This window comes from Condylura cristata, unplaced genomic scaffold (assembly GCF_000260355.1).
Source record: "Condylura cristata isolate star-nosed mole 26May11 unplaced genomic scaffold, ConCri1.0 scaffold00006, whole genome shotgun sequence".
Taxonomy (NCBI): domain Eukaryota; kingdom Metazoa; phylum Chordata; class Mammalia; order Eulipotyphla; family Talpidae; genus Condylura; species Condylura cristata.
This window is the reverse complement of record NW_004567107.1, coordinates 38,036,229-38,053,265: the sequence shown is the minus strand read 5'-3', so window position 1 is coordinate 38,053,265 and position 17,037 is coordinate 38,036,229. Positions and strand designations below refer to the sequence as shown.

The 17,037-nt window shown below is 36.4% G+C and overlaps 1 protein-coding gene across 1 annotated transcript in view; it reads left to right on the top strand.

The window, feature by feature from the left end:
• LOC101632022 (chromosome unknown open reading frame, human C9orf135) overlaps nucleotides 1-17,037 on the top strand; it is a 60,902-nt gene that overhangs the window by 17,506 nt on the left and 26,359 nt on the right. The window contains exons 3-4 of the mRNA XM_004677994.2: nucleotides 6,318-6,436; nucleotides 7,312-7,380. Coding sequence (XP_004678051.1) covers nucleotides 6,318-6,436; nucleotides 7,312-7,380 — 188 coding nt within the window. The remainder of the gene's footprint in view (nucleotides 1-6,317; nucleotides 6,437-7,311; nucleotides 7,381-17,037) is intronic.

Below are 17,037 nucleotides of genomic sequence, written 5' to 3'. Positions count from 1 at the left end.
TCCTCCCCTGACTTTTCTCCCTCCCCCTTCTCTGCCCACCATGCCTCAGATCTATAGTTTGCTCACAAGTTTTGTCCCTTTTTTTGATCCTTTGTTTGGGTTCCCTATATCCCTCTTATAAATGAAACCATCCAAAGTTTTTCTTTTCTATTCTGACTTATTTCGCTGAGCATAATCTCTTCTAGCACCATCTGTGTTGCTATGATGGCATGGTTTTATTTTTGACTGCTGAATAGTATTCCATTGTGGAAATATACCACATCTTTTTGACCCATTCATTTGTTTTGGGGAATTTTGGTTGTTTCCATATCTTAGCTGTATAAATAGAGCTACAGTAAACATAAGAGTGCAGGTTTCCTTTTGAAGTGATATTTTTGTGTCCTTTTGGTAGATTTGTAGGAGTAGAATCACTAGGTCATATGGTAGATCCATTTTTAGTAATTTGAGGAACCTTCACATAGCTTTCCATAGTGGATGGATTGTTTTGCATTCCCACCGTTAGTTTAAGAGGCTAGTTTTTGATTGTTATTTTAAATATGAGCCATTCTGACCAGTGTGAGGTAAGAATTCATTGTGGTTTTGATAAGCATTTCCCTAATAAGTGATGTTGAGAATTTTTCATATACCTGTTGATCATTTGCATTTCCTCTTTGGAGAAATGTCTTTTTAGTTCTTCTGCCCACTTTTTGACTGGGCTATTTGTATTTTTGTTAAGTTGTATAAATCCTTTGTGGATCTTGTGGATCACACTCTTCTTAGTAGTATGGAGTGCAAATATTTTATTTTCTCCCAACCTGTAGGGTGTGTCTCTCTCTCTATTATTATTATTTTTTTTTGGCGATAGTCTCTTTTGCTCTACAGAGCTTTTAGTTTGATGTACTCCCAGCTGTTTATCTTTTCCTTCATTTTCTTTGCTTCCGGGAATGAGTCCTCAGTGATGTTTCCAAAACATAGGTTGTGGAGTATTGCACCTATGTTTCCTACTATGTATTTAATGGTTTCAGTCTTCTATCTTTTATCCATTTTGAGTTGGTTTTTATGTGTATTGTGAAATAATAATTTGGTTTCATTCTTTGCATGTAGTGGTCCAGTTTTTCCAGTGCCATTTATTAGAGACTTACTTGTTCCAGTACACATTCTTTACTCTTTTGTAATAGGTTAGTTGACTCTATACTTGTGGCTTTATTTTTGGGTTTTCAGTTTCAATTCAATTGGTCTGTGTGTCTGTTTTTGTTCTACTACCATGCTGTTTTAATTATCATGGACTTATAGTATAGTTTGAAGCCTGGGTGGGTAATACCTTTAGTCTTCCTCTTTTTAATCAGGAAAGTTTTGGCTATTCAAGTTTTTTTTCTGTGATTCCATGTGATTTTCAGCATTTTCAATAATTTCTTTGAAAAATTCCATTAACCTTTTTATTGGAAGTACATTGAGTCTGTAAATTGCTTTTGGTGGCATGGCCATAAAATGGAACTGAGACTCCACAAGGTCAAGAGAAAAACCATAGTCCCATGTGACAAAGTAAAATATAATACCATTTAGATGAGCCCCTCAAAAAATGATAGTGCCCTTAGGTTACTTGCATGAAGTTTATAAAATGATTAAAATAGAAGAGGCCAAAAATTTGAGAGAAAAAACAGAATTTGGAAAAGATGTGCTGTAAATTTTGTCTGTAACTGCCCATTGGATGCCTGGTAAAGTTATAGATACAAGCCTCTGATGATGTACCAGAACAGAAAGAAGGGTGACTAGATATATTTATTGGATCGTCAGAGAAGTCATGACATATTCCGTTTTTCAAGCGAAAATGTATCATGACTTTTCTGACGACCCAGTGTATCAATGGGACAAGAATATATGAGTTCTTAAACCTATGTGTGACTTTTGGGATCAGATTTGGGTCCTTTGGCAGAGAAATATGATAGGGAGCTAATTCAGAGTCTGCCCAAGAGTATCTCAGAGTGAAATACAGTGAGATGGGAGGAGGATTGTTTGGATTCCCAGGGGTGGAGGGAGGACATTTCATTCTTGCTACTGGTACTGAATGTTCCCAGAAATATTTACCAGAATCATCCAAGATTGTTAAGCTTTAATGTTCACCAGTACCAAAGAGGACCAGACATAGTCATGCCAAGAGGAAACTAAACAAAGAGCATTTCTACCTTTTTTTCATTTCTTTCTTCCCTTCCTCATATCATCACACTTTGTCTCTAACCCCCAAGGTGCCAGAGGGATTTGAGGTATAGGGAAGAAGTCCAAGGGGAACAACTGAAAAGAAGACAACTGTGTGCCTTTTCTCTCTGAAGTAGAGCAGACCAAAGCAGGCCTAAGGTGTAAGAAAGATATTATTTCATTTTAAATCAAGCTTTAATTAGTGTTAGAGAACAGGTATTTATTTATTTTTAATCTCAATTAGATTCTTCATGAGACAGAATTAACCAGAAAGTTTTGGCTGTGACTCAAAAGTTCTGTATCCTGTCCTGTATTTCATCAAAGAGCATAAAAGTTAGCCTTTTTAAATAACTGTGGTTTGGCAGTAATGGAGGAAGAATAGATGTATTTTCTGATCACTCTTGTAAAATGAGCCATTAGTCATTTGTAAAAAGAGCAGTCTATTCACTCATATCTCTCTAGTCCCTTTCCTTAATTTAGCTTACTTCACAACACTTAAATCACTAGACATATTTTACATTTCCCTGAGAGAAGGGACCTTGGTCTGTTTTGTTCTCTGCTATATCTTCAGCTTCTAGAATAGTGGTTGACACAAAAAGGGTGTTCAAGAAATATTTGCTGAAGGAAGAAGGGAAGGAAGGAATACATTCCGCAAACATTTATTGAAGCCCTATCATTTTGTTTAGTGCTGGAATAAGGAACATTATGCTAAATTACTATGCTAAGTGCTAGAATAAGAAACAGAATTCAAAACAAAGCTCCCATACATCAGTAATTCATGGGATGATGGGGGATTTGGGGGTGAGAGTAGGGAGCATACACCACAGTGGCAAATATATGACCCATGGGTGCTATGATAGAGAGAACATCAGGAGTCTGAATAATGCTGACCCAAAATGGGGGGAAAGGGTCAGACCATTGTAGAAATGGTCCAGTGAAAATTCTCAGTGAAAAGAATTTAAAGAGACCCTCTCTTGGCAGAATCTGGATGATCTTCTCTGGCTTCAGTAGATGACTGGTACCAGAGGAGATGTAGATGATAGATTCACAAGGAAACAATAATTCAAGCCACGGAAATTTGTTAGGTTATCTTACTAGTCTAGATAATTAATGTAAAATAGCATTTTAAATTACATTATTTTGTTTGGGCATTTTATTTTTATTTTATTCAGGTGCTATTTAACTGTACCAGAAAGAGTTCTAAGTAAGCTAAAAATTTCAGGCCTTCTTTAACCACTGTGTCTTCATTTATAAAGTTCTTCACCCAGGGATCCTTATAACATTACCATAAACCCTGCCACAATCACTTAAGACTCTTCTGAGAAAGTGGTGTTTGATGAATCCCATCAAACGCAGAGGGATTAAGTTACATAGCATATTTGATGCTGTGTCATAATAGATGAATGCTCACCTTTCAGGTAAGGAACAAAGAAAACCTGAGTACTTTTATTAAGCAGATATTTCTTATGCAGCTAATGTATCAATGCCAAGGGATTTTTGGAACTAACAGGCAGCTTTGATGAGCAAATTAGGCTGATATTAATATGAATTGCATCATAGTCTACTTCAAGTTTGAAATGGCAAGGAAACAAACAGTACAAAAGTATACTACAATTCTTTTACATTTTATAAATAGACAAAAGATAATTAAATAGCCTTCAAATATGGGCTGTTTTAGTCAATGACAATAAGATATTTAAAAATTAATGACACTAAAAGAGGTATAAAGGGATATTATTATCCTGAACCTGAGAAATTCAATTGTCATTTATTTAATTGGTTCAGATATTTTTTCCTTTGATTGACTTAGTAGAATGGTATTTTGACTACTGTAATCTTGTAGAGGCTTCTAGCATTCAGATTTAAATATTTGAAAGTGCTCATGAATAATTTTTGTAAATAGAATGATTTTAAGTTTTTAACTTCCATTTTTTTAAGAAGAACCACCTTTACAAAGATGTTTGGGGATAGTGGACATTGAGTATGGTATCATCTTGCTTCTTTCTCCATAATTGCTGAGTTTAGAGTTGATGCCATGCTTCTATTAATAAATTGTGCTCTGGACCTACTTTGAATTGCCTTATATAATATCAGTACAGTTACATCTACCTGTTTCAGGAATTCTGTGTACAGTTTGGCACATTGAATATGTTTTCCTTGTTTTCTGCAGCTGTGGGTTTATTTATTCTATGAAATCTCTTTCCAGTCATTTTTTAAAAAATTTATTTATTTGTGCATACGAACTGAGGTACAGGCCAGAGGCTCAGGGGTGGCGAGAGGCTTCACCAGAGACAGAGTGGGGAGCAGAACAGGCAGATGGACGAAGTACACTGCTGAGGAGAGCAGCGGGCGGGTCAGGAGAGGTCTCTATGCTATGTGGTCACCTCCGGGGCAGGCGGGAATCGAACTCATGTGGAAGTGGCTTCAGCTTCTCAGTGCTGTGCTTTAACCCGCTGCACCGCCAAGGAGGGCCTCCAATCATTTCTAAGGTTTTGAAACAGAAATGAAGTAGGCATTCATCATTTTGATCCCATCACCATTCACTGCAATTCTTTTGCTATACCATAATTATGATATGATATGAAACTTTAAAGGAGCTAGATTTTATTTCTCATGTATATTAGTTTACTTAATCAGGTGTAACACTTATGGTGAACAAACAGGACATGTATAATAAAGGACTCATAAATAGGATTTTAACAAAGTTACAATCATACATACACAAACTATTTTTTGCTTCACTGCCTATTTACCCTATATTGTGGAGTTAGTTCTTTCTCTATTCCTGGATAAAATCTGTACATTTCCCATATTTTTGTGGTCACTCACAGATAATAAAAAAAAATCTATTGAAAACATTTCAATAATTAAAACATCTCAAAATGATGAATTTCATTTGAGCTTAAAACTTTTTCTCTCCTTCAGGCAAGGAAGTCTACAGAGGGAAGAATGGGGTTGGGGGGAGAGGTTTAACCTATTTTCCATTTCTTTATTTTGCTGATCATTCTCTTGGGTGACTAGATAACTAAAAGATCCTCTTGTGATTATTCTACCGATATCCGTTACTTAACTAAGGCCATTTTTGTTACAATAAGTAGTTTTGTTATTTGAAAAGTTTGGCACTTGGGCAAGATGTATATATTCTAGAGACAGTGAAAGAACCGCCCCTAAAGGATAGCTTGAAAGGGTAATGAAAAAATTGGAATAAAATTACTTTTCTGATGCCTCCCATGAGTTTCAGTTGTTCAAAATAGTGATTGGTATTTTTGTGGGAAGGGGACTTCTCTATTTCTCTGAGCTCCCTTAGATAATCTGTATGTGGCATTACCAAGTTCACGGATACATGAAAACACAACCATAATTTACAAGAGTTAATTTCTAATGAAGGCAAAGCCTATTGTATTAACCTGAAGTGAACCAAAGTCATATTGTTAGAGCTTTGATACTGATACCCTTGAAGCTAGATGTCCCACGTTCTAAAAAGTTCCTTCTCTCTCTTATTAGGTTGAAAATAGGGATTAATATAAAATAAGATTCCATTAGTTGGTGGTATATGAATTCGCTTAGTGGTGGTGAGTTCTAATTCTCTGCTGTGAATATTCATATTCATGATCTTTGAGAGTTTTGTATGGAGAAAATACTAATTTTTTGTTACCCATTTTTGTTCCTAAAGTCCCTATTATACTTCTGAAATTTGTTCGAGTATATCTCATAATTTGAAGTTTTTAATCATAGTAGTAGTTACTTGATAATTCCTTGAATTAACCTCTGTGATAGAATGGATACTTATGATGGTATCTGAAGTTCTACATGATTTACAATGTGATTGCTACAAATAATTTTTTTCTTAAGTTACTTAAAACTTACTAACCTGGAGAAAGAGAGAACAGATAGTATTTACTTGAAACCACCACTTTCCATTTCATAAAAACAAATTGATTTTTATTGTCCAACAATAAATAGTAAGGATTATCATTTTAACACATTTCTGATGAAGTACATGACTACTGAAAGATGCTGCTTATTTTTTGTCAATGGAGTCAACTTTTAAAATAAAAATGAACTTCAACCAAATTGTATTTTAGGAACTGACCATTTTGGCAGTCAACTTATTTTTTCCTTATATGTGGTTTCTCTTTTTCCAGATTTGGATATCAGAATCACATGAACAGATGTCACAAATTTATTTAAACAAAGAATTGGCTAAAAGAAAGAGCAAAGCTTTACTGAATGAGGAGACAATGAGCTCTGGGATTGTTCAAAGGTATTTTTACTATTATTTTTCTTAATTTACAGAACATGCACATGCAGAAAAGGATTTGTGAAGTGGTGAAGAGGTCTGGTAGTGGCTTTAGCTAGATGGTACAGGAAGACATCAAGCACAGAAGCACCTCTCATGCTTCCAAGTTTCGCTTGTGCTTTGCCCTCAGTTTGGTGTTCTCTTATTTCCTTTCCCTCATTTGTTTGCCAGTCACTGCTACTCATTTTGGGACCAGCTAATGTCCTTTCCCCTTTACACATTTTTTTTTTTTGATCAGAGTTCTGACTGTCAAGATCTGAACTCCAGTTCCACAATTTATTTGGGGAGTCTACTTCATGTCTGTAATCCTTTTTTTTTTTTTTTTTGCTTTTAAAATGGGAATTACAAACATCTACTTCAAAGGACTGTTATGAAGTTTATATGAAATAATACATGACATGTGCAGAGAAGTATGCTTGACATGTAGTAAGGATTAGTCGCTTGTAATGAAAATTAATTGCTCTTGTATCCTTGCCATCTGAGCACTTTATGTGCTACATAGCAGTTGGACTTAACATTCATTATTTATATGCGTGGGTTTCTCTCAGGAAAGAAGAGCTCCTTACGGGCAGAGATTTGTTCTTAGTTATAACTATAGTCCTGCAGCCTGGAAGTCTTCCCTGGATTTTGTGATATATAGTTTGTCTTTTATTGCAGTTATCAGAAGACACAATCAAAGTAATGCAAAATACTGAAATTTTCATTTATTTGTTGGATTGTTTTATTTTGAATTTAAAAGTACTCACAAAAATTCAGCCCCAAATTAATTTAGTATGACTTTAAAAAGTTTATGAGTGTCAATCTGACATGTTTTCTAAAAATTATTATCTTGTTTTCAGGGACACTGGATTGCCTGCAACAGGCTTTGGAGCCATCTTTACTAGACACCCACCAGATCAAGGCAAAATGTTAGTCCTGAAAATGCTGCATATTATACATTATGTTTCTTACTAATTCAGGAGGTTTGTTTTTAGGCTTGAAGGGGTGAGGAGTATACCAGGTAAAAAAAAAAAATGACCTTTCCATGTCATCTCTTCAGTGATAACTCTCCTTTAGCAAAAGTTCCTTTTCAGTTAATATGCAAGCATTAACAATAATAACATTGAGAAACAACAACAATATTAATATCTATAATAATACAGTCAATCTCATTATTAATAGGTTCCATATTTATAAATTCTGCTCTCTAAATTTTATTTTTTAATCCAAAATCAATACTGGCAGTTGCTATAGTCATACACAGACATGACTAGAATAGTGAAAAATTTGAGCCAGCCAATGTACATGTTCCCATATTTAAGGCTGAACAAGGCAAAACCCTATTTTCACAATTCAGCTCCCAGACTGTAAATAAATGTCCTTTTCATGGTCTCTTTTGTGCCAGTTTTGCAATTTTTGTTGGTGATTTTGCTATTTGAATTGGCCCTTTTGTGCTAGAGTGCTACCTAGTGTCCTAAGCAGGAGGAGGTTGTGATATACCTTAAAGAGACACATCACCCTCACAGAAAAGACAGTAACCATGCCTCCCTTTTCAATGGGTAATGTATATAGTCATCAGATCAGAGACTACTTATAGTCTGAGATATAGTCATCAGATCAGAGACTACTTATAGTCTGAGGAATAATATAAAGTTCCAGTTTTTTTTTTAAAGATTTATTTATTTATTCATACAGAACTGGGGTACAGGCCAGAGATGTGTAGGGTGAGAGGAATCACCAGAGACAGAGTGGGGAGCAGAACAGGCAGATCAATGAAGTACACTGCTGAGGGGAGCAGCAGGCGGGTCAGGAGAGGTCACCTCCGGGGCAGTCAAGGATCAAACTCATGTGGAAATGGCTTAAGCTTCTTAGTGCAGTGCTTTAACCCACTGCACCACCAGGGAGGACCCTAAAGTTCCAGTTTTTAAAGAATCATGGCCCATTAAGGAATAAAAGCATTACAAAGAATGAGAAGAAACAGGCAACCTATACAGAGGAAGCAGACCTGATGGAACAAATAAAACAGGAATTTAAGACCAATGGAGCATAAATAAAGGTTTATTAACTAAGGAAGTGAAACAATTACAAACATAAGGCAAGATAATAAAAATCAGATTGACATTACCTGTTCAACAACAACAATGGAAGCAAGAACGTAACATTAAAATGTTGAAGGATTTTGACCCTAGAAGTATTTAAATGTTAATGTCAAATACTGATATATATATGTGTTTCATCATTATATATCTATATATATATAGACACACGTTTTATTTATATATAAATAATATTTATATTTTATATAAATATATATTCATATAAATAATATATACGCACACACACACATATATATATATATGACAGTTACTATAGTCATACACAGACATACACATACACATACACCAGCATACAAAGACTGGTTTCAGACTTACTTACTGCCACAAATAACAGAGGGCAAAATATATTAGGCAACTGTTGTCAAGTGTTGGATAGCAACCACTGCAGCACTGTGTTCCTTGAGATAGTAGGAAAGAGGGAGGTAACCACCTTCTCCCAGACTTACTCAGCTCAGGGAAGTGATACCAGGTGATCCCTAATTTTGAGCAGGAAGAGGGAAGAGGAATTCATCAGGCAAGGTATTGGAGAGAGGGAAGCTTCAGGTTCTTGGTCAAGGACAGGGTTTTGTATGCACAATCAGAATAGTACATACTCTGTTTTCATAAAACCAAATATAAATGTCTGTAGTGCATTCTGAAATTTCAGAGTGGTGCTGCCTTCTGTGGGGTGGTATTATACATGATGGGGCTACACTATTTGCCCATAAGTACTGGCCCTGCCACCTATTCACTGTGTTATCTTGGGCAAGTTGCTTAGCCATTTTGTACCTCAGTTTCTTTATTTGTAAAATGTGTATAATAACTATAAAGGAGTCTATTTTTTTTTAAATTATTTATTCATATAGAACTGGGGTACAGGCCAGAGATGCAGAGATTGAGAGTATTCACCAGAGACAGAGTGGGGAGCAGCACAGGCAGATCGATGAAGTACACTGCTGAGGGGAGCAGCGGGCAGGTCAGGAGAGGTCTGACACACCATGTGGTCTCCTCCGGGGCAGGCGGGGATCAAACTCATGCCGAAGTGGCTTTAGTTTCTCAGTGTTGTGCTTTAACCCGCTGCACCACCAGGGAGGGCCAGGAGTTTATTTTTTTGTGCTATAAAGGAGTCTATTATGATGATTAAACAAATTAATATATATAAAATAATTACAACAGTACAACTTTTACATATGTGATAAGTTCTTTGTAAGCCAGGTGAGACACTTCGTATGAACCCTGTTAGTCTAGAAACTCTTATCAGTTCAGGGAAATAGTTTTGATTTGTTTCATTGATGTTTTATGCCTTCCATTTTCTCTTCTTGAATTCTCCTTTTATAAAAAGGCTTATTTTTATTTTCATTTACTTATTTATTTATTTATTATATAAGAACTAAGGTGTAGGCCAGAGGTGTGGGGGTGAGAGAATTCACCAGAGACAGAGTGGTGAGCAGAATAGGCAGATCTACTCAAGTACACTGCTGCGGGGAACAGCAGGTGAGACAGAAGAGGTCTGCTGTGCCATATGGGTTAGCTCCCTCGCTGGGGATCAAACTCATGCCACCAGAGAGGTCCCAGAATCCTCTCTTTTTTGAAAAAAAAAAATTATTTTAAATATATTTATTACATCGTCCTTCATTTTTGTACAATGTATAATTTCCCCATGAAATTACCACCACCAGTTTACCCAAGCACCATCACCATAGTCCCTTGTGCTCTTCCCACTCCTGTCCTGAGAATCCTCTTTTTGATGTTGGATTGCTTATCCAATCTTCTAATTTTCTCATCTTTTTTCTATTTTATTTTTGTCTTTCCTCTTTGTTCTCTGGCCTACAAGAACTGAGGTATAGGTTAGAGGGGTGGGGGTGAGGTAGAATGGGGAGCAGAATAGGCAGATCTACTCAAATTCTTTTTTTGAATTCTTTTTTTTTTTTCCCCTGAATCCATGACTGCAGTATATTCACTTATCTCTCTGGGGATATTGATGATAATTTACTTTTTTTAAATATATTTTTTCCATGTATAGTCTCTTTTTCCTCCAGTATGCTTCCTCTTCTCTCTCACCCCTGGCCCCTGTTCTTTGTATGATATCTACCTTTATGCTAGTGGCTTTTCTCAAATGTTTGAGAATCCACCTTTTGTTTTCTGGTCATGATTAAGAGATGAGGCTCTGAATATGTAAGTCTTGCTGATGTAGAATTTCACTGGAGTAATGTAAGGGGGAGTCTTTTTTTTTTTTTTCCCAGAAGCTCTCATGGCAGTATTTAGTTTTTCATTGTGGGCTAGTCATATTCCCCAGAGGAAACTCCTCTAATCACCATCTGTAGAGTGAAGGGCTGACACTGGTGTTTTGGAATAAGCAAGGCAATTGGCTAGGACATCAATATTAATCCTTTGTGTTTGGTCAGTGAACCGTGTTTTGATCAAGACTTTTCTCTTTTACCCTTTCCAATGAACAGTTTTTCTAGCATCTTGCTCTTTCCCATTCCTCCTTGCTGATTTAGGATTTATTCAGCTTTCTGCCAAGTCAGAGATCACTTATCTATCTTCTCTTCAGCTTCCAAAATTTGTGGGGTTTTTGGTCCCTTTTTCTGTTCTTGTTTGTGTGGGTTTGTTACTTTTTAAAATCTCTTTAATGTAGTTTCAGTGTTTTTTTGTTAAGGAAGCAAACTGCAAAGTATATTTTCAATTTTAACTCTGAAGACATCAAGTCTCATCTGAATTGTCACCTCCTTCAGAGGATCTTTCCTTCCTACTGCCACCACCATACCCATGACTTTGCAATTCCCTTGAATGTGTCCATAGCGCTGTGTTCTTTTATCCAAACATTTTTCATCTTAATTGCAATTACTTACATTCATCTCTGTTTTTCTTGTTAAATTCAATGCTCTGAAAGTCAATACTATTGCAGTTCTACCTCTAGTGCTTTGCTAAAGAGAGCTTGACCTACAGCAGATGCAAAATAGGTACTTATGGAATGAATGAATGATTATGTTGAATTGCAAATTCTAATGGGAAATGGATTTGACTAATTTCTACCTTACTGATTTGGGGTTTCAAGAGTTTAGAAATGAGTTGTTCTTGATTATATTCGGTAAGTATATTTAAAAAATGGCCATCTCTTAGAAAAATCTAAGTTTGATTTGCTAGAATTCTTGCTTTTTTCATATTATTTGAGTATTAGGAAAGAAACAGATACCTACGTACCTTACTTCCCTCCACTAATTCCATTAGTAGTTCTTTCTTTCTGTCCATTTATACTAATTATAGGTTTCTTCATATAATAGACTACTCTGGTGTTTTAGAATCCATTCTCTTAGATATTAAATATTCTTTTGCTTCTTTCAACTGTGTGGCTGTGGAAGTTAAATGTCAACTTTAAAAGACAATGAATAATAATGACTGCTCAATGGACCAAAATAATGTGCTTCAGCTTATAAAAGAAAAACTGTAATCATAATGTAAATTTCAACCTTAGGTTACCTCTTAAAAAATAACAATATAGGTATTGCTTTATTGTTAAGATGATGTCAAATGCATTTATCTAAATTTTCAGATGACCTCTATTGTGTCATAATTACATTTGGCAGCCTTTTTCCCCCCTCCCAATACAACCCATAGCACACATTCTTTATTTTGAATCTATATAAAGAACATTTTTCTTTAATCTAGCAGGACATATTTCTGGAACATAATAAAAATCAGGATGACTAGAATATTTGATACCGGTTAGATTTAGCATTCCTAATCTTTATTTTTTTTTTTTTTAATTTTTTTTTTTATTTATTCATACAGAACTGGGGTACAGGCCAGAGGCTCAGGGGCGGCGAGAGGCCTCACCAGAGACAGAGTGGGGAGCAGAACAGGCAGATCGACGAAGTACACTGCTGAGGGGAGCAGCGGGCGGGTCAGGAGAGGTCTGGCTCGCCATGTGGTCTCCTCCGGGGCAGGCGGCAGGCGGGAATCGAACTCATGCGGAAGTGGCTTCAGATTCTCAGTGCTGTGCTTTAACCCGCTGCACCACCAGGGAGGGCCTAGCATTCCTAATCTTAACTAGAGAAAGTATCTCTATGGAAAATTTCTTCCATGAATGTCAGAGACTGAGATACATTTAAAAAATATATTATACAGGAGGTAGTCAGGTTGGTATCAATAATTTCAACTTAAAAATGAGATTTATATCTCATTGTTTTTTCTGTGAGTTGTTCACATTTGCATCAGTGGGTTTCTAAAAACTTGAATTGGCTGGACAGTGATAAAAACAGCAAATGTCAAGAAGGCTCAGAGACCTCTTACGTGACAACATTACTTGTATAGTCTCAAGCACTAGAAGCATAGAGAAGTACTGAGGCATATTTCCTTTAAGGAATATAGACAGAAAAAGTAGATGGGAACATGAATATAATTAGTAAGTTAAATTTGTGTCTTATTTTACCTTCCTATCTTTCTCTCAAGAATCCTCAAGGAACTTTCACTTAATTTGGATGTATTCTATGTGAGACATTGAAAGCTAATTATCAGAAAAACATTGTATCTCTAATTATCTATTAAACAGTCATTTTTATCATTTGTCTTAAGAACCAGATGCTGTAGCTGATTCATTCTAAGAAGTAAGTTGTATCTAACCATTAAACAAATGAAAAACCAGAACCCCAAAACATCAGAACAAAAAAGCAAGCAAGAAAATTTTAAATAAAGATACAATTTTCAATATACTACTATATTTGTAGTATAAATATAGTTTTAAGATCTTATTTCTTAGAAGCCCTTATATAACTATATATATGCAACTGTGCATGGCCCTGAGGTAGTGGTGCACAGAAGTTAGTTGTTTTTTTTTTTTTTTTTGACACAGAAATGACAGAAATGGCAATTCTGCAACAGAGTATTTGCTTAGTGAGAAGCATATCAAGGGATCCTGGGTCAGTCTGAGGGAAGCCCAGGAGCACTGATCATGTACTGGGGATGGAGAAGTGCTAAAGGTAGATCTCTCACAAGGTCAGACATAATTACATCTTATAGATTATGCTAGATTGCATTCCTTCCTACTGGTAGTGATTAATGTGTATTGATGAAACTTTATGATTAATATGTCTTGTCTTCGGATTTCATCTGAATTCTTTTTTTTTTAAAGATTTATTTATTTATTAATACAGAACTGGGGTACAAGCCAGAGATGTGGAGGATGAGAGGATTCACCAGAGACAGAGCTGGGAGCAGTACAGGCAGATCGACGAAGTACACTGCTGAGGGGTGCAGCAGGCGGGTCAGGAGAGGTCTGCCATGCCATGTGGTCACCTCTGGGGCAGGCGGGGTTCGAACTCATGCAGAAGTGGCTTTAGCTTCTTAGTGCTGTGCTTTAACCCGCTGCGCCACCAGGGAGGGCCTCATCTGAATTCTTATGTGATCCACGTGACCAGGAAGAAAGAAACTAGTAGAGTTTTGAGTCACTATGTAGTTTCTGAACATAATGTGGGTTTTCAAAAAGGAAATAGTAAAGGAAAATCTGGACCTATGCTGAATCCACTATGTGACTTTGTGCTGGCAAATAACCGTCTCTGGTCTCCAGTTGCTTCTATCTGAAAAATGAGGAATTGAACCACAAATGATCTGTAAAGTCCTTTCTAAAATTCTATGGTTCTAAGGAGAAAGGCATCTTTATTTGCATAAATGGATAATGTTAAACGAGGCCAAAAATTTGTTCAGGCCGTTAAGTTTTCATTGTTGGCATAGAGCATTTATCCTATATGTGTCGATATGTGTGTGTGATTACTTAACAGAAATCATAGCAAGCTTAAATCACAGTTTGAACTATTTCAGTTTATTCCTTTTACTGGGGCAGTTAGCATCTGTAAAACCTTTGGCTGTCTTCTAGAGGAACAGAACTGCATATGAATAGTAAAAGGGTTTTTTCCTCCTTCTTAAAGTACAGTGCAAGGCATTTACTTTGTATTCTACTCAGGCACTTGTGTAGTGGCATATCTCCTGGTAAAATACATCGCACTTGTTGAACATTTTTCTAAAAGAAAAAAAAGTTTAAAAAGTCCCCTATAATGATAAGAAGAGGATAACTATAAAGAAAATGTGAATGAAACAGACTTAAATTCAATTCTTAGTTTCCTACCCTATTTTTTATAGGACCTTTTACTTTTGTGTGCCCAGTTTTCTCCCTTTGGATAATAATATCTTTTTCATTTGGTGTAATCTGGTTAGATGATATCACAGATGGGCTGTGTTCTCCATTCTGACTTCCTCACAAAATAAAATGTTGGACATGTAACCTAGGACAACTCAATCAGAAAACATGCCAGGGAATTGGAGCAAGATACCCTCTTATGTTCCAAGTAGCAAGTTAAGGGAGCATCTATTTATAAATGAAAGTAAGTAGAGATGTAGAAGAAGACAGTCCTGATGATATTTTTATGTGAACTGGTATTTCCCACTCCCCCTCCCCTTTTTTTGTTTTTTCTTTGCTTAATGGAGTTTGAGTTTGGTCTCTGTCACATAACTTTGAGAATAATATTAAAATAGCAAGCATTTATATATGCTTATTGTATATCAATGACCATTCTAAACATGACTCAGTTTGAAAGTAGCCCAAGATTACAATGCTAACACTCTACTCCCTACTAACATTTGTGAGTGGGTTGCATAATTTTCTACATTTTGTGAAGAAAAAACAAAGGCACAGAGAAATCAAGTAACATGTCGAAACTCTCACAGATGATAGTGATAATGAACCAGGATTTTGAACAGAGACAATCTAATTCCAAACCTCATGTTCTTAGCCACTCTTCTAAGCTACCTCTGTGAGACAGACCAAACTGATGAACTAGCAACAGCAATTTTCTCTGTAACATGAAGATGATAATTTAGACAGAAGCTCATAAAGGAGTTATTGGCAAAAAGATTCTTTATCACTTTCAAAACAATTGAGATCAAATTTTCCACTTCACAAACACATTAGGATACTGATTTCTAAGACATGTGTCAGTGTGGCTTGATACTTTCTTCCTGAGGCAGGAATCCTGCCTGAACTTATATGACTAACCTGGACTCCTGGAATGAGTGACTTGGGTTGGCTGGTGCTGAGTGATGATGACTTTCTAAATTGGCCAAATTTAATGAAATGATTTAATGAAATGCTATTACTCTTTGCATTATTCCTTTCTTTACTGACATGTATTGGAGTCAGATATCTCTGTAGGTGGGGAACGTTACCATGTGTTAATATTTGGGTTTGTGTCTCGGGTCCTGAATTTGTGCCTTGGCACAGGAGTAATTTAATAGTGGGTAAAATAACCTATTTACTATTGCTTTCATTACAGGATAATTCAAATAACTTGATAAGAAATATTTATGTGAACACATCTGGTATATGCTTGTTAGAGCTGAAGCATTGAACCAGGATGGATTGATTATTGACTCAGACTGTGTGTGTGTGTGTGTCGGATCTAACTTCATTGTTGTAATCCATCAATTTATTGCCACACAGTTGAAGATCAGGTTTATTTGTGTATTCAGGTTTGTTCTTTGAGGTCTTCAGGATAAAATTATGAAGATAGCTTATTTGATTTACCAGTTGTGGTTACTTATTTCCAAGAGTGATCTTTCTTCCCACCTCTATACATACATGCTCCAGTTCCCATGAACTGGAAGAGGCAGGCATTATTTGCCAGCTTTCTCTAAATCCGGACTGGTCTTGTGACTGGTTTTGACAAGTAGAAAGTAGTAGAAATGATGTTCTAAGACTTCTGAATATAGACCTTGAAAGAAAGAATTTCTAATTCTTTTTTTTAAAAGGTTTATTTATTTATGCATACAGAACTGGGGTACAGGCTAGAGGTGCAGGGGTGGTGAGAGGATTCACCAGAGAGAGTGGGAAGCAGAACAGGCAGATCGATGAAGTACACTGCTGAGGAGAGCAGGGGGTGAGATTGGAGAGGTCTGCTCCGCTATGTGGGTCACCTCCGGAGCAGGGATGGAACTCACACTGAAGCAGCTGCAGCTAGCTTGCAGTGCTGCATTCTAACCCATTACACCACCAGGAAGGCCCTCTAATTCTAATTCTTAGACTTTTAACTGACATGCTATAAGAAGCTCAAAGTGAAGAGATTAGTTGGAAGAGAGCCAACCACAATGTTCTAATTGAGCTCTCAGACAACAGACAAAATCAGCTCTCAGTTAATGTGAGTTAGCTACCTTAGACATACTCAGTTCTTGTCACTCAATTCCAGTCTTGTCACACTCAGCTCTGGTGGCATATAAAGCAGAACACTCAACTGAGCCCACACATTCCACAGGATAATAAAATAGTTATTTTAATATAAATAAAATATTTTAAATCGCTAACTTTTTTTTTTTAAGATTTATTTGTGCATACAGAACTGGGGTACAGGCCAGAGGCTCAGGGGCGACGAGAGGCTTCACCAGAGACAGAGTGGGGAGCAGAACAGGCAGATCGATGAAGTACACTGCTGAGGGGAGCAGCGG